The 27,135-nt window shown below is 45.2% G+C and overlaps 1 protein-coding gene and 1 non-coding gene across 5 annotated transcripts in view; one reads left to right on the top strand and one right to left on the bottom strand.

Moving 5' to 3' along the window:
• Positions 1–27,135, bottom strand: part of pdzd2 (PDZ domain containing 2) — a 365,301-nt gene that overhangs the window by 172,160 nt on the left and 166,006 nt on the right. For all 4 annotated transcript variants that reach the window (XM_067984873.1, XM_067984884.1, XM_067984901.1 and 1 more), the window contains exon 2: positions 9,829–10,270. In XM_067984873.1, the coding sequence (XP_067840974.1) occupies positions 9,829–10,270 (442 nt within the window). The remainder of the gene's footprint in view (positions 1–9,828; positions 10,271–27,135) is intronic.
• On the top strand, positions 16,832–16,913 carry trnal-gag (transfer RNA leucine (anticodon GAG)). Its single transcript has one exon. It is a non-coding gene; the product is annotated as a tRNA-Leu (tRNA).

Genomic DNA, 27,135 nt, shown 5'->3' with positions numbered 1-27,135 from the left:
AAATTTCAGTTAACTTTCCTGCCTTCCTTCCTTCCTTTCTGATTACTGTCATTTGTATGCACAAATTCACTTTCCCATCAAAGAACAGGAAGATAAACTGAAGAAACCTCCAGGCCTTCACCCAGTAGGTAGAACATTGGCTGTGGGTCAAGGAGAATGACAAGTTGTCCCAATTTTGTTTCCAACATGAGTTGTTGGTGTGACAGTAAATTATTATAAGTGGTTGACTTATACAGGCCTGTACACATTTCCTGGCTTATTTCCCAGGATAAAAGTCTGCACAAATCTCCATTTGTACAGATTACCAGCACTGAAACTCCCGCTAAGACCAAGCTGGGGCCAGATGAAATGCTTACAGTTAAGTACCATCTAGTACTGTTGCCAAAAGCCTGTTGACAACAACAACATGGATTAAACTTGCTGGCCCCATATTCCCTTGAGGTTTCAACTGGACTCCTGCTGTAACTCTGGTGGGAGCTTGGCAGAACCTCATTGGAAAAAGGCAGGGACCCAGTTGCCAGGTGCCCACTGACTTCGGAGTTTCCCGGTCAGCCTTGTAAAGGGTAGAACCTTGGCCCATCCCTTACAAAACCAACGACAGCAAGGAGGCAGATCTGGGGCAGGCTCTATGTTTCCCTGGCTCAGAAGGGACGCAACGCATTACTGAAAGCCGGAAGACCAGAGATGGGGTGCACTGGCCTCCGCTTCAGGGCATGTGGATTGCAATTGGTGGATTGAGGTGAAAAAAGCATTCTAGACCCCTGAAGAAAGGCCAATTTAAAAAAAAAACTCTCAGCTCCTTTATGCAGTGGGGGAAATGGATCAGTATTGCGAGGTGAGCCTGGACACCCCTCCGATGACAGACAGGTGCCGGATTTTCCGGTACATGGGGCTGGTAGTCACCAAAGATACACCCATAATGGCGTGGGCGCCCAATGGCCCGATACAAATGAGGTGCCTCCTATCGACCCCGCAAATTCCAAAAGGATCGCCGCTGGAGAGCATCAGCAGATGCCATCCTGTAGTAACTGCTGGGATTGTGGGCCATGGATTTTCCGGGCCACTTCATTTACCTTACAGCAACAGCTCTGTACAGTAAATGATGTGCAAAAGTGCTTGCACCAGCACCAAAAAACAATCAAGGGAAGGATTTTCTCCATGTCATCAGAAAAGCTACAACATAGGGAGCAATAAACTGCTCCCACCAGCAGTAGTGACAAAGCAAGCAGCCATTTTTTCTGGCTTTAATCACAACTATTTCTTACACAACTGTGCATGTACAGTTACTTCTGTGTTGCTGCAAGTCTTCTGGATTCTCTTCTGCAATGTAAATCGGGCAGATTGCACCACAACAGCAGCCAAGACAAACAGAAGCACTTTTACATGAAGAGATTCTGGCTGGGATATTGGTTTGGGCCCATTTTAGGCCTAAAATGGTTGGCATGTTCTGAGCGCGCTCCAGAAGCCAGAGGTTCGACCGATATTGGGCCTCGGGCCTCATCAGCATATTTCCGGTGAGCTGCGGGCACATGTCGGGCCTCCAGAGGCAGCTCGCCAATGCATTAGCCTCCAATTTGGGCCGGTTGCCTCGCTGGCAGCAGCCCTCAGGTAATTCCTTGGAGGGGGGAGGAGGTGAACGGGGAGGTCTGGTCTATATGTGACTCCAGTCCCACACCAATGTGGTTGACTCTTAACTGCCCTCTGAAGTGGCCTAGCAAACCACTCAGACATATCAAACTACTATAAAGAATAGCAATAATTATTAATATTACAATGTATATTTTGCCAGATACAGAAGTTCAAGAATTGCTAATCTGCCAATACATTGTTAGTAATTAATATTTAATTTCTTTGTTAATATTACTCAGCAGAATGTAAACTGTACCTTTAATGATTTTCTTTCTAAACTCAAGAAAGCTTATTAAATTGTTTTGTTTTTTTAAACTAATACAAATATAGCACAGTAGATACTGCAAATAGAACATTGTAATTCCATTTCAGGGGTTATTAAACTTCACCTGTCAGTTTACAGGCAATGGATCTTTAATGTATTTTCACAAGTGTTCAACGTGTTCATTTAAAAAAAAATGTTCTAACCTTTTTTAACATTTAAACTTAAATTGGGGTCAGAGGTCAAATGTGAACAAACAGCGACTAACTGGCTCAGACATACAACCGCAACCTGTGAGAGTTTGAGATTTGTGAAAGACTTGCTATGTGGAAGAAAATCTGATACATTTGTAAAGTTGGTCCAAAAAATTGTTCAAATTCTTCTAAAGTTTTTCTTTAGGCATTTGTAAAAATTATAAAACTAAAAGAGAAATACCAAGCATTTTATTGGCACAAATGAGCATTTTTTACATATAATAAGCACCATTGAAAAACGGGCAGAAGCCTAGGTGCACCTTATATGTGAGTTTGTGTTATATATAAGTGGCCTAGAATTCCGCAGGGATTCTCCAGGTCCCCTGCTGTAACTCTGGTTGGAGACTGGCGAAAACCCCAGGGAAACAGCCGCCTCTTTCAGCCGTTTAAGTCGTTTCTCTGGCGATTCTGCCAGTCTCCTGCTGAAGCTATGACAGGAGAATAAGAGAACCCCCGTGGTTAAACAGTTTTACAAAAACAGACCTCAGTGATTTTTTGAATTTAACTATTTTACATCAGAAAAAATGCATTTTATCTGTGAGCGTGCATTAAAGGGGGAATTTTGTGACGTTCCGCTGACAGCACAGAGACTCATGAGACATGTGCTGGGTCCAAAATAGAGCTTAGAATACTATAGCCACAATACTCCTGCCAGCACTGCCGCTAGTGATGTTCTGTGCCAGCAATCGAGTCTCAGAAAACTACTTCTTATATATGAAGTACTATGCTAGTCCTTCTAGAAAGCACAAGCACTGAAATCAATGAGTTAAATGCATTTACAAGAAACTCAGGAGGGCTGAATGACAAGGTGGATTAAACACACTGGCCTTTCATTTCTAGGAAAGAGGTTCAATTACAACATAGACAGGTGCCAAGAACGTTTTTTCTCTATGTCAGCCTTAAGGACCTATGTGAAATGAATTTGGGCAGCGGTAACCCAAATCATTGCAGATACAAGTCCAGAGTTCAAAATAGCTTATAACTGAATGCTGAGGTCACAGGAAAGGCATTTGGAATGGAATGGAATATGGAAGGGGGTGCACCTCTTCACCTAAAGACAAATCAGCTGACATTCAGTATTGTATGCCACCCATGACAATGGTAAATCCTGGTAATCAGCAGTAAACTGAAGTGGGCTAATGGACCTTTACCTATCACGTTACTAGCATTTTGAAATTAATGTTATGATACTACTTCCGTTTACATAATGCTTCATCGCAGTCAAACATTTCAGAGGGTTGCTCAGAATAAATTATATTTGAAGACAAATTTCCCAATATGTGCTCTGTACCAGGAGTACACTTTCAGAAAATCAGCCCTTTGAAGTGCGGTGATTGTTTTGTATGCCCAGTGTTGCCAAACCTCCAGGATAATCCTGGAGTCTCCAGAAATTAAAGATTAATCTCCTGGACACTGCTGCGAGACACCCAGGAGAAACATTATAGGGAAATTAAAAATAAAATTGAGTGTTTTTTTTTTCATTTTCATTGAAAACTTTAATTTATTTGTTATAAAAATATTGGAGATGGGGGAAAAAAGTGGTTTGATTGGGTGGGGCGGTTAAAGGCGGGAGGTCATGTGATGAAACCTCCAGGAATACGTCCAACCAGAGTTGGCAACCCTAAGGCAAACGCAGCAGCCATTCCGCTCCAACAATTTGCCACAACCAATCATGAAATGAATTAGCAGTTATTCATCTCAATGATGAAATGGTATCGTGGACTGAGGACAGTGCACGGTCTCAGTCGTCATCTATAAAAATATGCCTCGAACTGCTTAAAAAGCTCCTAAGAAAAATAAAGCGTGTTATCACAAATACCAGCTATCAGGGAGAAAATGGTTTCTTTAAACTTCCTGTGTAATGAGAAGCCCTTTTCTCCTCTGTATCTAAACACAGTTTCGCTGCGCTGATACACATGCCAAAAATGCACACATATATCACATGTGTAATTCTGTAAGTAGGAACAGCATTTTTGTCTCAGTGAAACACAGCAACAAAATTCATCCTCGGGTGTTCTGTAGTATAAGCCTTTATTAGGCTGAACAAGTTGTGCCTCAGATTTCTGTTTGTGCTGCTGTCTTCAATTGTTACTTGTCACTTGGAGTTAATTTTGAAGTCTGCACCCCGTTAAATTCAATAAGAATTTCATCTGCAGGTGTTATGGTAGTGCTGAGTGTTAGTTCAGTAATGCTCAATGCTTTGGGGTGGGGAAAGACTTGGGGCTCGAATTTAGCAGGCCTGCGGGTTCCCAGCGGGTGGTCCTCCGGGAGCGTCGAAAACGCGGACGGCGAAATTAGTGGGTTGCCCACGCGATCGTAGCAGGCAACCCACTAATAGGAATCAATTACCTGCTCCTCCGGGGTCCACGGCGCTGGCCTGCGCGTCGATCGGGCTGCGCATGCGCAGTACGATCTGTCAGCTGGAGGCTCTCTAGTTAAAGGGGCAGTCCTCCACTGACAGATGCTGCAACCAATGGAACAAATTGCAGCATGGAACAGCCCAGGGGGAAGGCTGCTCCCAGTTTAATGATGCCTCACCCCAGGTATCATCAGATGGGGTGAGGAGGAGGGGGAGGACACAGATCTTCCCCCCGGCGGGCGGGAGGAAGCGGCCTGCCTCTGCCACCAAAAAGGCCTGGCTCGAGGTGGCAGAGGGGGTCACCTGCACCACCAACATATCGCTCACCTGCATACAGTGCAGGAGGCGCTGCAATGACCGCAGTAGGTCAGCCGCAGTGAGAACATGAAGTCTTTCCCCTACACTCCGTCTGCCACAACACTGCCCCCACCCCACATCTCCTTCGGCACCGCCAACACTATTCTGTCACATCACCCTTCATACCCACTCAAACCCCATCCTCATCTTACCTCCACCTACTCACCTCGCCAGTACTCACCCTGCCACTAACACGCAACCCACTCCTCATACAATCTCATTGCTCCATCCCATACTCACCCTCCCGTGCATCTCCCTCACGGCCAGCCTCACTCAACCTGCCACCACCTGTGCTGCAGCCACAGGGCATGCATCACATATGTGCAGTAGGCAGCGTAAGGCAAACGTGTCGTCAGCATGAAGGGGGTGCACAAGGGTGTCTGAGGGTTTGTCATGGGTGTTACCTATATTGAATTTCAGAGCAACAAACAGCACACATTATATTGACACCACCACTGCCATGTCTCCGCGAATCCTGTCCGTTGTGTCCAATAATGGCCGCTCCTGGGTATCACTATGAGGACCCACCACTGATGCCACCCATCGTGTTACTGCAGAGTAGGTGCAGGTGTATTTGCAGGGCTCGTCCGCGCAGACGACTGAGAGACATCGGCGGTGTAGCCGGCTGCACCCTGGAAGGATGCGGAGGAGAAGGTGTGGAGGGCAGTGGTGACTTTGACAGCGACAGGTAAGCAGTTGGTGCTGGGGCCAGCCAGGAGCAGCTCGGCATGAAAGAGGCTGCAGATCTCCACGACTACATGTCGAGCGAATCTGCGCCTCCCTGTGCACTGCTGCTCGGAGAGGTCCGGGGAGCTGCGCCTCGGTCTGTGGACCCTGTGGCGAGGGTAGTGCCCTCTGCGATGCGTCTCTCCCTGCGGTAGCCCTCCCTCCTGCTGTGCAGGTGGGCGTGCTACAACACCGTGTAGGGGGGATCCACGTCTCTGCGGCGGACGGCGTGGACTGCGAGGCTGCTGGGGCTAGTCATGCTCTTCGTCCTCCGAGGGTGTCCACACACCACTCATCTGGCAGGTGTTGGTCTGAGGGGTTGTGCAGGGTAGGTGGGTGGTTCCTCGGACTGGGGCTGCGGTTTCGTGTCGGTCTGTCCTCTGGCTTGGCGGGGGGTGGTGGAGGGCAGGGGTTGCCCTATGTGACGCGGTGGCCTCCTGCATGGGTGAGGGCTCTCCCCCGTGGAGCGCACCTTGGCACCTGCCACAGGCTGCTGGCTGCAACACGCCTGGTTGAGGAGGGACTGTTTCCCCCAGTGTGGGAAACTCACTGCCTTGAACCTAAAATCCCACACTTCCTCTTTTGACAGCTGCTTCAGCTCATTAACTGACCACAACGAGCAAGGTAAGTACTCTCAAGTGGAACCCCGCTGGCTTTAATTGCCTGCGGGATTCCCACCAGCGGGGCTTGCGCGCGCAGCCCCGCACGTCAGCGCGGTACCCGGAAGTGGCCGGGATTTTGTCGCGATCCGGTCACGTGACCGGATATCGGGATTTTCGGGGCCACCCCGCTGGGAACCCGCCGTAAACACGATCCCAAAATCGAGCCCTTGGTTCTGATTCTGTCTCTGCTCAATTCCCACTATGAACTAAGTCTAGAAGAAGCTCCAGCAGGGGGCAGGGGAAATCAGCTCCAGCAGGGGGCAGGGGACATCAGCTCCAGCAGGGGGCAGGGGACATCAGCTCCAGTAGGGGGCAGGGGACATCAGCTCCAGCAGGGGGCAGGGGACATCAGCTCCAGCAGGGGGCAGGGGACATCAGCTCCAGCAGGGGGCAGGGGGCAGGGGACATCAGCTCCAGTAGGGGGCAGGGGACATCAGCTCCAGCAGGGGGCAGGGGACATCAGCTCCAGCAGGGGGCAGGGGACATCAGCTCCAGCAGGGGGCAGGGGCAGGGGACATCAGCTCCAGTAGGGGGCAGGGGACATCAGCTCCAGCAGGGGGCAGGGGACATCAGCTCCAGTAGGGGGCAGTGGACATCAGCTCCAGCAGGGGGCAGGGGGCAGGGGACATCAGCTCCAGTAGGGGGCAGGGGACATCAGCTCCAGCAGGGGGCAGGGGACATCAGCTCCAGGCACCAGGCCAGCTGCAGTATGGAAGGTGATACAGTTTTGTCATTGGAGTTTTAGTAAAAAGTAGTGGTGGGCATGTAAAATTATCATACTGGGGTCAATTTTAATTCCGGTGGGATTGGTGCATGGGGGGAGCCCAAAACGGGCGACGCACCCGAGAGTCTGAAAACCAACGAGGCCCAGCCGATTTTAACCGCCGGCACTCATTTTATTATCTGAAATCAGTCTCCCGCCCAAAGCCAGGTCGGGTCAGGAGACAGCCGCCACTGGGGACTCAAGAAAATGGTTCCTGGCATAAGGTAAGTGCCTGGGGGGATGTTCCAAAAAGATACCGGCGTAGAGAGGGCTGGGGCAGGGGAGCCCCAAGGATTCATTCTGGGATCTGGAAGAGCACTCCTGCTCCTACTAGCCCTTAAATAATCCTCCTTAAGAATAAAAAATATTACTAACTTTCACCTCTTCTGACCACTTGCCTGCATCCCGCCAGGTTTCTCTGGTGGAACACACCCCCCCCACCCCCGAATATTCGTTCAATTCACGTCACGGCGCCAATTATATAATTCCCGCGACTTTTAGATTTAAATTAGGCCCCCTGCCTGCTTGCAGCCGGAGCCTCAGTCAACTTCAAAGTTGTAAAAGATAAAATACCGCCAGGTGGGAACAATGCGGCCTACGGCTGGTAAGTGGATTCAGCCAATTTGATACCAATCCCACCAGGCAGAGTTTAAAATCGACCCCATTGTGTCCATTTGAACTGTGAAAAATATCCAGAGTATTCCTATAAGAACATAAGAAATCGGAGCAGGAGTAGGTCGTACGCCCCCTCGAGCCTGCTCTACCATTCAATCAGATCATGGCCAATCTTTAACCTCAACTCCACTTTCCCGCCCAATCCCCATTTCCTTTGATTCCCCTCGAGTCCAAAAATGTATCTATCTCAGCCTTGAATATATTCAACATCTCAGCATCCACAGCCCTCTGGGGTAGAGAATTCCAAAGATTCACAACCCTCTGAGTGAAGAAATTCCCCCTCATCTCAGTCTTAAATGGCTGACCCCTTATCCTGCAACTATGCCCTCTAGTTCTAGACTCTGTAGCCAGGAGAAACAATCTCTCAGCATCTACTCTGTCAAGCCCCCTCAGAATCTTATACGTTTCAATGAGATCACCTCTCATTCTTCTAAACTCCAGAGAGTATAGGCCCATTCTACTCAATCTCTCCTCATAGGACAACCCTCTCAACCCAGGAATTAATCTAGTGAACCTTCATAGCACCTTCTCTGAGGCAAGTATGTCCTTCCTTAGATAAGGAGACCAAAACTGTACACAGCACTCCAGGTGTGGTCTCACCAAAGGCCTGTACAAAATATAGATTTTGTCCTTCCAAATTGGAGATGGCATCTTGAGTTGTATAATACTAGGGTGAAATGCTGAAGATTACATGTCTGCCTATGGTGGTGGTGGTGATGGGAGAAATTTGAGATGATGTATTAAGAGTATCATAGAAGAAATACATTATACAATATTAAAACGTACTGGCTTAAGTGCAATTTATTCCTGTCACGTCTTTGTACCAATGTGGTCCAGCGACAGCACTGAGACAAAAATATAAAAAGAGAAAAACTGCCAAATAGTCTCATAAAGGTAATTTTTAGCAAAATGAAAAAAAAATCCGTAATTAACAAAACCAACATTCAGAGAATAGCTCCAAAATGCTAGCTGCAAATCATCCAACCAGCTACAAATAAAATTCTCACTTAGTGAAGGGAGTAGATTCGACTCGAGCTCCAACCAAATTCCATTCTGAGGATGTTGGCTTTATTTTGCAAAGAATTATTTTTTACAACCCAAATGTGATCATTTCAGTTGTTCCTTTGCTGTTTGGAACCAGAGGCAAAGGAGACAGAGGATGGTACAACAATGTACAACTGATAATGGAACCGCATGAAGACATGGGGGTGATTTTCAACTGGAGTGCAAAAATCAACATCTGACACCATTGAAACCCACGATGCAAAGGGGCTACAGCTATTTGAATTGTTTTGTACCTGCACTTAGTCCTGTGATTGAGAACGACAGTCAAGTACTTCTGTTTGTATCATCTACTTTAGTTTCCTTTGGGGGAACATGATCAGGGCCTGGATTTTTTTAAAGTAGGAGCAGCGACCTCGCACAATTATTTTTCGGGGGTGGAGGGGGGCTAGCATCCCCTAGCTGGCCACTTACCTCACACTATGTGGACTCCTCTGGTGGGGGCTGGTCAGATGCACCCCCATACGCTGAAGGTCCATTTTTCATGGCATTCCCCGATTCTACAAGCTTTGACTGGGTCAATGACAGCAGCTAGAAGAGGGCACTGCCTGCCATTTACACCAGGATGCGCTTCCTCTATATTTTTGGGCCCTTTTTAGTGGTGTCCATGTAGCATCATTCTTTACAATAAATTTATGAGTTAGACTTCAGCCTATGTAATCTTGACTGAAATAAACCTGTATCCTAGCTGTTTTCATTCCAAGATTTTCCATTAAAAGTCAAGGAGAATGATAAGAGACAATGCTTCAAATATACAGATCAGCAAAAGAAACATAGGACAGAAAATGTTAACACAGAAGAGAGAACAGAAAAAATCAGAGGAGGCAGAGGTCTAAGGCTTTGTCTCCCTACGATATAAAGAACAACAGTACTGACAAAATGATGGGTATGCAGAAAAATACAATCACGATTCAAATCTATTTTAAAATTACAATGAGTTAAAGTATCAGTCCTGCTAAAATATGACCTGCTTCTCTCTAAGCACCACTTGGCATCAGTGCCAAGGCAAAGATAGCAATATATTTCATTCCATTTCCACTATGCATATTCTCCAAAAACAGAGTAGAAAACTAAGTTACCTGAGTGGAGTGTTCACCCTGCCTAGAGTCTGTCTTTCCGGTTTCTGAGAGTCGTGTTCTATGGTGTGCTGTTGATACAGCGGAGTTGCCATTAGCAAGCTGCTCTTCGGTATCCTGGTCATCAGTTGCACTAGAGTCTTTAGGGTCACAATTCGGCTCCATCCCTTCCACTTTTGCCTCCATAGAGATGTGATATCCATTCTCTTGCTCAGATTCATGACTCTCCCGACTATCCCGGTTGAGGGAAGAACGGGAGATGACACCAAATTTTCGAGTCCGTTTGCCATTCTGTGCGGTACTTCCGCTCGGATCTGAGGTGCCGCTGCTTGTCCTGGGTTCAACGTTGCTGCCATTGGATGGAGGAAGAGGGGCTTTGCGTTTGATCCGACGCAGCATGATCAGGTAGATACATCCGCCATTCCAGCACTGGTCAGCCAGGTAACTGTAATGCAAACAAATTTTCTTCATCAACTAAATGTTTCCATCTAGAATCGATTAAAAGATGCATTCTATATTTAATGGGGATGAAATTCCTCCTTTCACAAACTTAGCAAAAAGTCAGTCTAAATAAAAACAAGATTTCCTATTTTGTGCCCATGCTGACTTTTCCACTAACATTATCAACAGGAGAAACTTCACCCCCACACACAAGGGGTCACATTCCTCGCCCTCCGAGAATGCATTTGAGGAATTCAGGTGTGCATTCCCCACAATTTTTGATTCATTAAATTTAATGGACAGAAAATTCTTGCCACATGTTCACAGCGTGCAAAGTTCCCCATCAGCAGCACAATTTCATAAAAGGTGAGAAAGATGCATACAAGGGTAAATACATTGCTTCCACACTCCCAGCAAGGAGCCACACCAGAAGGGATTATGGGTTGGAGATAGGGCTACAACAACATAGCACCAACCCCGTTTCATTAAGTAGCCACTTCTTTCATTTAATTTATACATCTGCAGGCAACACCACTGCAGTAAATGGCCACTACTTTATATATTTAATAAATTTTCATGGTATACCTCAGTTCCTCCGACTTCCCATTAACAACATGACGGGAAGTCCACTAGTACTTAAAAGAAACAACAAAGAAATATTTAAATTTTCAAGTGCTCTTTAAATTCAGAAGTAGATCTACCTTTCACCAAATAGAATTATTGGCTCAACTGGTAGCACTAACACTTTTGAGCCAGAAGGCTGTGGGTTCAAACCCTATTCTAGATTTGAGCACATAATCTAGGCTCACACTACAGTTAAGTACAAAAGGAGTGTTGCATTCTTGTATCACCTTTCAGATGAGATGTTAAACTGAGACCTTGGGCCCAATTTTAGGGGGCAATTGAGGATGCGTTGGGGACGGGGGGGGGGCTCCAAAAATCAGGGAAATCCCATTCGGATTCGGAAGCCGGCTCCAACCCGCTGACTTCCAAGTTTCCCAGGGACCCACCTGTGTCCGCGCAGGCGATTCGAAACCAGACGTCCCATCGGCAATTAAAGCCCGTGGGATGACAGTTAAAGAGCCAAATATACCTCATTGAGGTACTTAAGGCACTTTACCTGTGACGGTGTAAATATTTGTAACGATTTTTAACTTACCTGGGCGGCTTGCCCATCACTTCTGATTCACGCCTGGTCAAACCAGGTGTGAAGGGCCGGATCAGGGAAAAAGAAACTAAATAAATTACATAAAAAACCATAGAAGGAAGTTAAAACACAAAATGAACCTACCTTTGCACCCTGCTCTGATGTCCGATGTCTCCCTCTCTGATCTCCCCCTCTTCACCGCCCCCCGCTATCCCCCCAATGTCCCCCTCTTCACCCCCGATGTCCTCCTGATGTCCCCCCTTCACCCCCTCGATGTCCTCCCGATCTTCCCCTCTTCACCCCCGATGTCCCCCTCTTCACCCCCGATCTTCCCCTCTCCCTCCCAATCTACCTCTCTCCCCCCCCCCTATCATCCCCTCTCCCTCCCCGATCGTCCCCTCTCCCTTCCTGATCGTCCCCTCTCCCCCCCCACCCGATCATCCCCCCTCCCCTCCCCGATCTTCAACTCTCCCCCCCGCCGATCTACCACTCTCCCCCCCGACCCCTAATCTTCTATTCCAGTGCCGGATGACGTCTCGCTCTCTCCCTTTCTCGCTCCCCCCCCACCCCTCGCATTGCAGCTCCTGACAGCAGCCAGCCTGTCAATCAGGTTGGCTGCCGGGCGTGAAACCCGGAGAGGACATTAATCATCAGCAATCAACATGCGATCGCATCGGAAACGGTAAGTTTTGTTCATGCGGGTTTGCCACGCGCACCTTCATCCCCCCCGCTGCCAACCCACCACTAATAGCAAGCCCCCCCTTGTCTGTTTTGGGATGTAAAAGATCCCATGACACTATTTGAAGCAGAGCAAGGAATACTCCTGTTGTCCTAGGCAAAATTCCTCCCTTAACCAACACCCACCAAAAACAGATTATCTGGTGGTTCATTCACTTACTGTTTGTGGGGCCGTGTTGTGCAAATTGGCTGCTGCAGTTCCTTATATAATAACAGTGACATCACTTCAAGAGTACCTCATTGAATGTAAAGCACTTTGGGATGTGATGATGACTAGAGCCGGAAATATCTTCATAGTTGCTAACGCTCTACCATAGTAACTTCACAAGAAACGTGGGGGAAACCCCATTTAATCACGTGAATGGGCTATCTACCACACCTCTGGACAAGCTACGGCAATGAAGCGGAAACAGCTCCGAGGAAATTTCCAGCCATGGTGAGGTGCTGTATAAACGCAAGTTAGTTTTTCCTTGAAATGATCCTGTAAGTTATCTGTTAAACAGTCCTAGTAACAGAAACTGATTATATGAGGAGAGGAATTGCTTCTCCCCTCCCTCAATACTTGGCTCACACCCCTCGACACTCACAGTTGTTAGCCTATTCCCTACATTGTAATATCAATACAGAGATAAAACATAGTTAAACACAATAGGGGTCACTGTACAGAATCTGTCTCACAAGTCATCCTTTATCTCCTACTAAAGGGGCAGGAAATCCAACCCCACACTGAAAATATATGCATTTTTTTAAATCAGCAAGAATTAATTACATTTGAAACATATACATGATTTTTTTGTTAAAGAATTAGGAACTATTTGTTTTTTGAAATAAAACTTCCCCCAGATTATATCATATTTACACATGTAAGGACAAATGCTTTGCTTTGCCAGAGCATTTGCAAAGGCTATCTGACTCCCCTCCCTATGAGTATGTCTGTTGTAGCAATACTTTGACATTTTTCTGTTCATTAAGCTGATTAATGCAAGGTCTGACCTGCAGTTAAAGACACACTTCTTAATTTTCTCCCACCCTATGTATTCTGCATGAGTCAACAAAACTTTAACAAGTAAAAAATCAGCTAATTTTTTCTCAATTTCCATTAATTTTAGTTATCCCATTTTTGTAGCAAAGCGCTAAACATGGAAAAATAGTCCACAGACGTACACCAGTGTTTACTATTTTTACATCACGGCTATTATTTTTTTTAACAAAAATGGTCAAACAGAAAAAAAGTCCTGATATTGCTGGGGTTCAGCATAATTCCCACTTAGCTAACAGGCAGGACAGTTGAATGCACCATTTTGAGAACTAAAAATTTCTTAACTGATTCTATTTCTATATTTTTTATGAACTAATATGTTCCACTGTTTCCTTAGTATTGCCTTCCTGATGCAGCAGCTCCAATGCAGAACTACCAATGTCTAATTCTGAGGGACTGATCATGTTCGCTTCAATGCACATTGCTCAATTGTGTAACCCACTGAATTACATAAAAGTATCGAGTCGTAATAACTCCCATCAAGGAGTCTCTACTATTTAAAAGAACCTTTGTGATATTGCACAAGGATAATTCTATCCACCTCATCAGCTCACTGAAATCTGTGTTTACAGTAAATCATTAAATACTGAATATGGCCACAAAGAAAACTATTCCCCTCTCCAACAAAATAGGTGGCACACTGCAATTTGATTAGAACAAATGAAAATTCACATCTTACATTTCAAACAGATTTGCCACTGCCAGGAAAGCTAGCGCTGCAGAAAACTGTCAGTTAAACTGGCCGTAGTGTATTTCATGATTGGGTTTTTATCACTTCAGTTACCTTCTGTTCAAACTCGCCTAGTAATAAATACTCAGTACCACACACCGCTGATTGAGATTATGCAATCAGACATGTTACCCATCAGTCAGCACCTTTACTACAATGTCACCATAACTCAGAGATAATTCAAAAACACACACTCACACACATTATGCTAACAGCACTAATGCACAGTCAACACTTACTGAATAGTTTTTTGTCTTACCTGCCTGAAAATCAGTAAAGCAAATGCAATATTCATTTTTAAAAGAAGGGAGTAAAGAAGTCTATCTTAAGAAAATGAAGTCTCAAAGAAATGGGAACAAGGAAACAGCAGCCAAATGAGTCAGCTAACAGTTTCTTTCTCTGAGAAAGCGAGAGAGAGAGAGATGACAGGTGTTCATAAGGCAGTACTGAATCTCGCACTGAAGCTATTACTTGTATAGCCAAACCGAGTCTGTACAAAGGCTGCACAGTATTAGCATTTGAAACACCACTTCTAACCTTCTCCAAACCCCTCACTCTTGTGGGCAGGAAAATGAATTAGAACTCTATGGATATTGGTTGGCCCAGGGATAGCGTACTGTCAGAAGGCGTTTTGTAGATATTCAGTACGACAGTGAAAATGTTACGCAGCCTCACAAAAAAGAACATTTTGCAAGCTTTCATCTTGTGGGTTTCCTCGAGGGAAAAGATGGGGATGCAAACAAGAGAATGAAGCACTTTATGTCTGTCAACAAACATCTGGTTATATTTTGCAGATTCATGAGCATTCAGCATCTCACAGTAAGAATACCAAGGGGCGCACAAACAGAAATTGGAATTTTTATACAAAAGTTCTTATTGTAATGTAAACAATAATTTATACAATTAAGAAAAAACATTCCTTGTTCGCATATCTCTGAATAGTATAATTCTGCACCCAATTTAAAAACAACACATCTGTTCTGTATTGGAATCAAACATCACTATGTGCAGATTGTGTGCTCAGCTTAACTGCCAAGGATGCAAACTTTTTTTTAGACTGTCCATTCAGATTTTCATTCTTCCCACAATACAAATATTCTTGTTGCCCTTGTGCTTAGTAACATGCAGATGTAAAGCTGGACAAGCCCCAACTCTGAGTATCCTACTAATTAGTTGGACTTGGTGAGAAAATATTTACAAAAATAATCCATTGGCACAACCTTAGAAACCTCGCTGGTGAGGCAAGCGGCCGGATAGTCACTTTCTACAAATAGGCAAGCTGCCTGTGGAGGCCCGGCAGGCACTTAAAATGGGCCTACAGGAATTTCAACCCTATTATACTGAGTCCTAATCCCTACCCTCACACAGAGACTTTCTTCCTCTCTCTATCAATTCAACATCACTTGTTCATTCCCCTCCCCATTTCAGCTGGCAATCTTCTTTGCCCTCCTCAGTTCAAGCTCTCACTGATCTACCCCAATTCAAGTTGCCACTCTTCTCCCTATCCAAACACATCAGTTCAAGTTGTCATCCTAACACCCACCCCCCTCCCCTCCACTCCTAGTTCATGCTGGCATACTTTGCCCCACAGGTCAAGCTTGCACTCCTTCCCTCAAACCATCCATTTTCTGCTCCCTTTCATTTCGCCTTTTCTCTCTCCCCATTGTTCCCCATTCTCACTCCCCTTTATTTCTCTCCTTCATTTCCCCTCCTCCTTTCTCCCTCATCGGCATTCATCCCCCTTCCCACTCCCATCAGCACCTGAGTCCTGCTACTAATGGAAGTGAATGGAAATGAAGCCCAAATGCCAATCCTTGTGGTACCCCACTAGTTACAGCCTGCCAACCTGAGAATGACCCGTTTATCCCTACTCTCTGTTTGCTGTCCTTTAACCAATCCTCTATCTGTGCTACCCCTAACCCCATGAGCCCTTACCTTGTGTAACAACCTTTTATGTGGCACCTTATCGAATGCCTTTTGAAAATCCAAATATACTACATCCACTGGTTCCCCTTTATCTACCCTGCTAGTTACATTCTCAAAAAACACGATTTCCCTTTCACAAAACCATGTTGACTCTGCCTAATCATATTATGATTTTCTAAGTGCCCTGTTACCACTTCCTTAATAATTGATTCCAGCATTTTCCCGATGACCGATGTTAGGCTAACTGGCCTGTAGTTCCTTGTTTTCTCTTTCCCTCCCCTCTTAAATAGCGGGGTGACATTTGCCACCTGCCAGTCCATTGGGACTGTTACAGAATCCAGAGATCTACTATCTCTGCAGCCACCTCTTTTAGAACCCTAGGAGATGTAGGACATCAGGTCCAGGGGATTTGTCGGCTTTTAGTCCCTTTAGTTTGTCTAGTATTTTTTCTCTAGTGATATTAATTGTTTTAAGTTCCTCACTCTCATTTACCCCTTGGTTCCCCACTATTTTTGGTATGCTTTTTGTGTCTTCTACTGTGAAAACAGATACAAAATATTTGTTTAACGCATCCCCGTTATAATTTCTCCTGTCTCAGCCTCTAAGGGACCAACTTTTGCTACTCTCTTCCTTTTTACATACCTGTAGAAGCTCTTACAATCCGTTTTTATATTTCTTGCTAGTTTACTTTCATATTCTATTTTCTCCCTTTTTATCAATTTTTTGGTCGTCCTTTGTTGGTTTCTAAAACTTTCCCAATCCCCAGGCTTATTACTCTTCATGGCAACATTATAGGCCTCTTCTTTCAATCTAATACTCTCCTTAACTTATTTAGTTAGCCACGGGTTGATCACTTTTCCAGTGGAGTTTTTATTTCTCAATGGAATTTTTATTTGACACGTTTGGTGGCAGCTCCAAGTGGGGGAGGAGGGGAGGCCCCTTCATACATTCACTACCCTATGTGTCAAATAGTTATATCTAATCTGGTAACGTGGCCGAGCGGTCTAAGGCGCTGGATTGAGGCTCCAGTCTCTTCGGGGGCGTGGGTTCGACTCCCACCGCTGCCAGCGTGTAAAGTGCTAATTTGAATCATCCACCGCTACAGGTGAGGTGCCTGAAGATTGGAGGGTAGCAAATGTTGTGCCTTTGTTTAAGAAGGGCAGCAGGGAAAAGCCTGGGAACTACAGACCAGTGAGCCTGACATCTGTAGTGGGTAAGTTGTTAGAGGGTATTCTGAGGGACAGGATCTACAGGCATTTGGAGAGGCAGGGACTAATTAGGAACAGTCAGCATGGTTTTGTGAGAGGAAAATCATGTCTCACGAATTTGATTGAGTTTTTTGAAGGGGTAACCAAGAAGATAGATGAGGGCTGTGCAGTAGACGTGGTCTACATGGACTTCAGCAAAGCATTTGACAAGGTACCGCATGGTAGGTTGTTACATAAGGTTAAATCTCATGGGATCCAAGGTGAGGTAGCCAAATTGGATACAAAATTGGCTTGACGACAGAAGACAGAGGGTGGTTGTCGAGGGTTGTTTTTCAAACTGGATGCCTGTGTCCAGCGGTGTGCCTCAGGGATCGGTGCTGGGTCCGCTGTTATTTGTTATTTATATTAATGATTTGGATGAGAATTTAGGAGGCATGGTTAGTAAGTTTGCAGATGACACCAAGATTGGTGGCATTGTGGACAGTGAAGAAGGTTATCTAGGATTGCAACGGGATCTTGATAAATTGGGCCAGTGGGCCGATGAATGGCAGATGGAGTTTAATTTAGATAAATGTGAGGTGATGCATTTTGGTAGATCGAATCGGGCCAGGACCTACTCCGTTAATGGTAGGGCGTTGGGGAGAGTTATAGAACAAAGAGATCTAGGAGTACAGATTCATAGCTCCTTGAAAGTGGAGTCACAGGTGGATAGGGTGGTGAAGAAGGCATTCAGCATGCTTGGTTTCATTGGTCAGAACATTGAATGCAGGAGTTGGGATGTCTTGTTGAAGTTGTACAGGGCATTGGTGAGGCCACACTTGGAGTACTGTGTACAGTTCTGGTCACCCTATTATAGAAAGGATATTATTAAACTAGAAAGAGTGCAGAAAAGATTTACTAGGATGCTACCGGGACTTGATGGTTTGACTTACAGGGAGAGGTTAGACAGACTGGGACTTTATTCCCTGGAGAGTAGGAGGTTAAGGGGTGATCTTATAGAAGTCTATAAAATAATGAGGGGCATAGATAAGGTCGATAGTCAAAATCTTTTCCCAAAGGTAGGGGAGTCTATAACGAGGGGGCACAGATTTAAGGTGAGAGGGGAGAGATACAAAAGGATCCAGAGGGGCAATTTTTTCACTCAAAGGGTGGTGAGTGTCTGGAACGAGCTGCCAGAGGCAGTAGTAGAGGCGGGTACAATTTTGTCTTTTAAAAAGCATTTGGACAGTTACATGGGGAAGATGGGTATCGAGGGATATGGGCCAAGTGCAGGCAATTGGGACTAGCTTAGTGGTATAAACTGGGCGACATGGACATGTTGGGCCGAAGGGCCTGTTTCCATGTTGTAACTTCTATGATTCTATGATTCACCTTCCCTCTTCTAAGCATCATCCCATGCCCTCTTTGCTGTCATTCTCAGGACCCAGTTTCTCCAGGTTCAACTTATTGATATCCATAAGAAACTTGAACACCTCAATAAGATCCCCCCTCATTCTATTCTTCTCTTGTGTAAACAAACTCAGATGTCTGATGCCCTTTGCTTCACCAGTTGCAATGCTATTATATCCTTTCTGTAATATGGAAACTAGAACTGCACATAGTGCTCCAGATGGGACCAAACCAATGCCCTGTATAGGCCCAGTCATTTTGTTCTATTCCAAGCGTTACACACCCAAGAACTTAACTTATTTACCACTGCCACACACTGTGCAGACAGTTACAACAATCTGTCCATCAATATCCCCAAATCCTTTTCATGTGCTGTATCCAGTACTGTATCCTACAGACTAACATCATTTAATTTATAGTACCAAAGTTCATTCTTTCCTTCCTCAGTCTCATCACTTTGCACTTATTGACAATGAATTTATTTGTCATTTCTAATCCTAACTTTCCAATCTATTTAGGTCCCTCTGCACCTGATCAGCCTGCTCTTGTTTGTTTGCAATCCCTGCCCAACTTGGTATTATGGGCAAATGTTGACAATTCTGTCACCATTCCTACTTCCAAATCATTGATATTAATGTGAGTTGCAAAGGTCGCCGTATTAATCCTTGAGTCCCTCCAATATTTAATTCCTAACATTCTGACACAGCTCCGTGCACTGCCATCCTCTGTCTCCTTTGCAGCAACCATGTACCAATCCACTTCAATAACTGCCGTTTCTACTATGCTTTTCTATGATATGGGCCAACCTCCTTTGTGGTACTGCATCAAATGCCTTGCTGAAGTTTAGATATACAATATCTGTAGAGTTCCCTTTGTCTATAAGCTCCAATACTTCCTCAAAGAATTCTAACAGGTTGTCAAGCATAATCTCTCTCCCCCCACCACTCCCCTGCCCCCTCCCCAATAAAGCCATTCTGACTCATCTTGTACTTCTCTAGATGTTTCAGGATACCTTTCTACAGGATAGCCTCTAACATTTCATCTATCTCAGATATCAGGCTCACTGGCCTGTAATTTCCAGTGTAGTCCTTCTGCTCTTTTTTGAAAACTGGCGTTATATTTACTTCAATCCTTTGGGACAATCCCAGGGGCTTATGCCTGGACTGTGCCAAAAGGTCCGCAGATTTCCAGGGCCTTATACTGTCATTGCTGACATACAGTCGAAACTGTGACTGTAAAACTTCCGGGGAGATTATACACTAAATCGGAATCAAGAATAGACTTGCACAAAAGGAGAGAGTTAGTAAACAGAAAGTCAGAGGCAGAGCAAATTTTAATCAGCTGCATGTTTTAAAATGCCCATATTCTGTCTCTCTCAGTTTAAATGCCATTGAAGTAAGCGTCCATCTGGTTCCGATAACACCAGACCATATAGTCAGCAAGTACTCACCTCACCTCACCAGGACTGTTCAGAATTAGTTTGAGTGAAATTGCTGGTTAATGGAACATATCCCAACTGCAAAAGCAGCTGTTAAAGTAACCAGCTGGAAACTTCCTTTACTGTTAGGTAGGTTGAGGGAAGCAGTACATTGGTACTTTAAAACAGACTGTTGACTAAAAATGTCAAGTTATAATGTATCTGTCATTGTAAAGTAGCAAATCCTCTGCTGTATCATGGGCATCAGCTATTTGAGTCAGCCTTGGCTCAATGGTAGCACTCTCACCTTTGAGTCAGAAGGTTGTGGGTTTAAGTCCCACTCCAGAGACTTAAGCACATAATCTAGGCTGCCACTCTAGTACACCATTGAAGGACTACTGCACTGTCAGAGATGCCATCTTTGGTATGAGATGTTAAACTTGAAGCCTGCCTTGTCAGGTGGATGTAAGTGGTCCCATGGCACTATTTCGAAGAAGTTCTCTCCAGTGTCCTGACCAATATTTATCCCTCAACCAACATCGCTAAAACAAATGATCTGGTCATTATCTCATTGCTGTTTGAGGGACCTTGCTGTGTGCAAATTGGATGCTGATGAGTTTCCTACATTCCAACAGTGACTACACTTCAAAGTAATTCACTGGCTGTAAAGTACTTTGGGATGTCCTGAGGTTGTGAAAGGCACTATATAAATTCAAATTTTTCTTTTCTTTTAACACGATAATAATTTTTAGGAACAAGAAAAGATTATACCCAACAATTTTCTACATTATGGATCAACCTTTTGTGGCTGAAGTCTAGATAATCAATATCCAATATAGAGTTAGGCCATTTCGGAGTAAAATCAGGAAGTATTTTTTCACCCAAAGGATAGTGGAAATCTGGAACTCTCTGGGATTTGTGGAGGCTGGGTCAAATGACATTTTCAGGACTGCGATCGATAGATTTTTGTTGGGTAAGGATATCAAAGGATATGGAGCAAAGACAGGTAAATGAAGTTGAGGTACAGATCATTCATGATCTAATTGAATGGCGGAATATATTTGAGAGTCTTAATGGCCTACTCCTCTTCCTATGTAACAAGCCCATTCCTTTTTGACTACCTGCCCACCTTCTCATCATATGCCTCAATCCCTTCTCTCTCCAGAAACACATCTAGTTGCAACTTAAACCCATTTATATTGCTCACTTCAATATCCTTTCCAGTGCAATATTCCACAATTGTATTACTGCAATGCTTCTGTGCTTACTCCTAATTCACTTATTTTAAAGTTGTGGCCTCCGGGCTTTCAACCCTTCGCACAAAGAAATTTCCTGGATTAATTTTTTTAATTCTCTTCATAATCCTGACAATGCAAATTAGGTCACCTAATTACCATAACAGCTCTGTAAATGGAGGTTGGCACATTGAACAGCAGCAGGTTACAACAACATCATGTCACCAATGACATCTGCTCAGAAAATAGAAGTAAAAAAGAGACACAAATGCATTGCAAATTTATGCATCATAGCACAAAGCAAATCTGCCACACTGCAAACTTACCCTGTTCGCCAATCAGGTGAGATTTCTGCACTGATTTGAATTTTCCTATCAGGTACTTAGCTCATCTTGAAACCTGCCAGTACAGTGACATTGTCGCTTTAGAGATATACTGAGCAATACGAAGTTCAGATAAGCATTTCATTTTCACATATTTGTGCTCTCCTTTGGGAGTTTCAGTTTCCAGTCAACTTGAATTTATTGAACCTCCAAATGATCCTCCTCGTTAAGTACAGTAAACTCACCAAAAGTTAAATTCAGCTCATCAGAAGCACAAAAAGCTTTGGCTCTAGATGTTGTAAAACAAATGCCCTGAATGTTTGTTTCCAACTTGTGGACAGCACTAATGAAAGCAAAACACTTTTCTCATCAGAAACTCTTGACAACTCATTGCAAAAAGAGCAACAGAAATCGCCTATTTGTTTTACAAAGCATTTATCAAAGCTGGAGCTCCAATCCCTTTGTAAAGAGTTGAAAGTGATACAACGTGAAAGCAAACTGTGGAAGTGCAAATATTTGGCATAGCACAGCTCCATAACCATTTAGGTCTTTTGATCATGTAAAGAGAACTGATTCAGACAAAAAGCTTGAAAAGTACACTGTGACTAATGATGTTATTTCCAATTTCCTAACGATACCTGAATCATTATAAAGGTAACTCAGCAAACATCTTAACATTATAAACATAATTTACAGTCACCTTGCCATTATAAACATAACTCACCAGACATCGCACCATTATAAGCCTAACTTACGGACATCTTACCATTATAAAACACTTAAGGACATCATCGAGCCGATTTTACTCTCTAGGCCCCTACTGCCAGAGGCGGACTGCATCTATGAGGGGAGTGCACTCAATTTTCTTCGTCTGGTCCATCTTCATGGCCTTGTGCTGGGTTTGGGGGGCAGGGGTGGGGGGCAAAAGCTGAGAAGCCTGTAGCTGCACTCCTGGCCAACGGCATTGGGGCTTTCCAACTGCTAACGCAGTGCAGTAGCCAGAAGGTCCTGAGGCCTGAAGATCATCCTGGGGGTAAAAAAGTTCAGTAACTTATGACTCCTTGTATCTTTAGGCTGCCACCGGGACTCCCAAAGACCCTCCAGTCTGTGGAAGGCTCCAGCGCAAGCTCCACTGCCAGATTTTTGGGATACCCGTCTATTTGGGCGTTCCATGAGTAAAGCCAGAGAAAAGAGAAGTAGGAGGCCAGGAATGTGCCCTCCTTCCTCATCTGCATCTTTACCCTGGAACTGTGCCTACTGCAGTAGCAGGTCCAGTTATGCTAAATTGGGGAAGCCCCAGAGATCCTGGCGTAGCGCAGTCGGGGTTGGGGGTGCGGGGGGAGACGTAACACAATGGATCTCTACCCCCATTTCCTCTTTGCTGCCTCTTGGAACAGAACCTTCCCTAGGCACAATAAAAAAGAGTATCTGCTGTCATTTTTCATTTTATATCTGTTGTAGCAGATTGTCGTGTAGGTGGGGTCAGAATTCTGGTGGTGTTGTGGCAGTGGGACTGGAATTTGGGACGGAACCCAGATCCGTCAAGTTTCTACCAATTTAGATTAACTCAAAAATTCCGACCAGAGAGGAGGTTGGATGCTTTTTCTGATCCCTCTACCCCATGTCCCGGCAGCAGCATAGGGGCATTATAGGTTTCCTACAGGAATTCTGCCCAACCCATCCCTCTTATGTCCAACAGTTTCCACCCCTGCTGAGAACAGGTGTGGGTTCCACTATTTGGGCCTACAAAAAGCCCAGAAATATAAATCAACAAAGGTAGTTGATCCCAGGGAGGTTGCTAACCTTCTTATTGTCGGCCAATGGTTCTCCAGTCTATTAAGAGCCTCAGTATCCCCCTCCACACAAACCATGCCCCCCCACCCCCAGTGGAGCAGTCTGGTATTGCTACAGGCTTCTGGCAGCACAATGGGGTGAACGTCTCTTTTGCACCTCAGCAGATGCGGGTTGCTCACCCCGATTGTTCAAATGACCTCGTTCCCATGATTTGGATCAGCATCATCGCAAGGCGAAAGCAGCGGGCAGGAATCCCGCTTTGCTACACTTCTGCCACCCTGAACGGGATTATGGAAATTCCAGGCTTGTAATTGTTAAGTGATTTTTGTTCGAATACAATAAAATAATGGGGGGGAATTTCCATGGGAGTTCTCCCGATCGCCCACCACAAGTTCAGTGGGAAAGCCGCTGAAAGCCTGGAAAAATGGCGTAAATGGCTTTTTCTCCGGGGTATCCGCAGCTCTACAGTCGAAGTTACGGCGGATGGGCGGGAGAACCACTGCGGAGATTCAGCCCAATATGTGGCATCAGACCTGACCGGTGGCACAATGATACCATTTCATCATCGTTCATCTGTATGAGCACTTGGGCTAATTTTATGAATTTACGCTCCCGGCCACAATATTCCATCCACTAATTTTAATGGACGAAAAACTGTGAGGCATGTTCACCTGAATTCCCAATAATGGATTTCCGATAAGTATTCCCGATGGTCAAAGTTTCACACTAGGCGTGCAAATTTGTAAAATTAGCCACATTGCAGAAAGACTCATCACCGTGATGGAACTTCCCCTTTAAGTCTGCACAACATTCAACAACAACTTATATTTATATAACACCTTCCATTTAACAAAACATCCCAAGATGCTGTACAGGAGAAGCACTGAGTACAGAGCAGAAAGTAACAGAGAAATTAAGGGAGGTGAGCAAAGGTACAGAGGTTTTGAAAGAGAATTGCAGAATGCAGGGCACAATGGCTGAAGGCCCCGCAACTGATTTTGGAACAGGAGGACAGCAGGCGCAGTAGATCAGATTCAGAAGAGCAAAGGGTACAGGGCTGGAGAAGATTGCAACGGTTGGGTACAGCAAGACCATGGAATGATTTGTGGACTAGGATAAGAATTTTAACTTTGATGTGCTGGGAGGAGAGAGCCAGTGAAGGACGAGGCTGAGTGTGCAATACTCTGGGGAACAGGATATGGGCTTCGATCCCTAGCCATTGATTCCATCCCTCTCCCTGGTCACTGTTGAGGCTGAACCAGACCATTCGCAACCTTGTCGTCCTACTTGACCCTGAGAGAAGCTTCCAACCATATGTCCACTGCATCACCAAGACCGCCTACTTCCACCTCCGTAACATCACCCGTCTCTATCCCTGCCTCAGCTCATTTGCTGCTCAAACCCTCATCCATGCCTTTGTTACCTCTAGACTTTCCTGGCTGGCCTCCCATCTTCCACCCTCCATATACTTGAGCTCATCCAAAACTCTGCTGCCTATATTCTAACTCGCACCAAGTCCCGTTCTCCCATCACCCCTGTGCTCGCTGACCTATATTGGCTCCCAGTCCGGAAACGCTTTGATTTTAAAATTCTCGTTCTTGTTTTCAAATCCCTCCATGGCCTCGCCCCTCCCTAGCTCTTTAACCTCCTCCAGCCCTACAACCCTCCTAGATCTCTGACTCCTCCAATCCTTGCCCCTTGTGCATCCCCGATTTTAATTGCTCCACCATTGGCGGCCGTGCCTTCAGCTGCCTAGGCCCTAAGATCTGGAATTCCCTCCCTAAACCTCTCCGCCTCTCTATCTTTAAGTGGCTCCTTAAAACCTACCTCTTTGACCAAGCTTTTGATCACCTGTCCTAATACCTCCTTATGTGGCTTGGTGTCAAATTTTGTTTGCTCCTGTGAAGCGCCGTGGGACGTTTTACTGCTTGAAAGGCGCTATATAAATGCAAGTTGTTGTTGTTGTAGTGAGTTCAGAATGAATTAGAGGATGTGCAGTATTGAGCTGAAGAAGCCAGTGAGGAAAGCACTGGAGAAATTGAGCTTTGAGGTGACTAAGTGGTTTCAGCAGTGGTAGGGGGTGAGGTAGGGCCATAAGGGAACGAGGTTCAAAAGTGGAAGTAAGCAGTATTGCCTGAAATGCAAAGTTTCTGATGAGAGCCGAACAGGATGACTTCAGTCTTGCTGTCACTGAGCTGAAGAAAGTTCTGCCTTATCCACGACTTGATATGAGATAGGCAGTTGGATAGCACAGTGGTGGTTATGGAATCATGGATGGAGGAGGAGGGACAGTGCTGAGTGTTTTTGGAGAACATATGACTGCTGACCCCACGTTTGCAGGTGACATCAAAGGGGTGAAGGATGGAGTCTTGGCACACACCAGAGTCGAATGACCAGGAACAGGAGGAGAAGTCACTGGAAGAGATGAAGTGACTGGAGTGGGGAGGGCGGTGACACGGATGTGGACCACAGAGGAAAGGTGGCGGAGAAGGATGGAATTGTCAACTGTATCAACGGCCGCAGAGATGTCAAGGAGGGCAAGGAGAGGATAGCATGCTTCAATGGCAGTCACACAGGATGTTGTTGGTGTTTTTGAACAGGATAGTGTTGGTGCTGTAGGTAGGATAGAAGATAAAAGGACATTTGGTGGCAAGGAATCATTCTAGGACCTTAGAGATGAAGGCTTTGGATTTTCAGAAGGCTTTTGATAAGATCCCACACAAGAGGTTAGTGTGCAAAATTAAAGCACATGGGATTGGGGGGAATATACTGGCATGGATTGAGAATTGGTTGACAGACAGGAAACAGAGAGTAGGAATAAACGGGTCTTTTTCCGGATGGCAGGCAGTGACCAGTGGGGTACAGCAGGGATCAGTGCTTGGGCCTCAGCTATTCACAATATAGATCAATGATTTGGATGAGGGAACGGAATGTAACATTTCCAAGTTTGCAGACGACACAAAGCTGGGGTGGAATGTGAGCTGTGAGGAGAATGCAAAGAGGCTCCAATGTGATTTAGACAAGTTGGGTGAGTGGGCAAGAACATGGCAGATGCAGTATAACGTGGATAAATGTGAGGTTATCCACTTTGGTTGTAAAAACAGAAAGACAGATTATTATCTGAATGGCGATAGATTGGGAAAAGAAGTGCAACGAGACCTGGGTGTCCTTGTACACCAGTCGCTGAAAGCGAGCATTCAGATGCAGCAAGCAGTTAGGAAGGCGAATGGTATGTTGGCGTTCATTGCACGAGGATTTGAGTACAGGAACAGGGATGTCTTACTGCAGTTATACAGGGCCTTGGTGAGACCACATCTGGAATATTGTGTGCAGTTTTGGTCTCCTTATTTGAGGAAGGATGTCCTTGCCATGGAGGGAGTGCAACGAAGGTTTACCAGACTGATTCCTGGAATGGCAGGACTGACGTATGAGGAGAGATTGGGTCGACTAGGCCTATATTCACTAGAGTTTAGAAGAATGAGAGGTGATCTCATCGAAACATAAAATTCTAACAGGACTAGACAGACTAGATGCAGGGAGGATGTTCCCGATGGCTGGGGAGTCCAGAACCAGGGGTCACAGTCTCAGGATACGGGGTATGCCATTTAGAACCGAGATGAGGAGAAATTTCTTCACTCAGAGGGTGGTGAACCTGTGGAATTCTCTACCACAGAAGGCAGTGGAGACCAAGTCATAGAGTTATAGAGTCATAGAGTCATAGAGTTATACAGCACGGATAGAGGCCCTTCGGCCCATCGTGTCCGTGCCGGCCATCAGCCCTGTCTACTCTAATCCCATATTCCAGCATTTGGTCCGTAGCCTTGTATGCTATGGCATTTCAAGTGCTCATCCAAATGCTTCTTGAATGTTGTGAGGGTTCCTGCCTCCACAACCCTTTCAGGCAGTGAGTTCCAGACTCCAAC

The sequence above is a fragment of the Heptranchias perlo genome, chromosome 1 (genome assembly GCF_035084215.1).
Source record: "Heptranchias perlo isolate sHepPer1 chromosome 1, sHepPer1.hap1, whole genome shotgun sequence".
NCBI classification, from domain to species: Eukaryota; Metazoa; Chordata; class Chondrichthyes; order Hexanchiformes; family Hexanchidae; genus Heptranchias; species Heptranchias perlo.
Note: the sequence above shows the minus strand (reverse complement) of the source record. Positions and strands in the feature narration are given on the sequence as shown.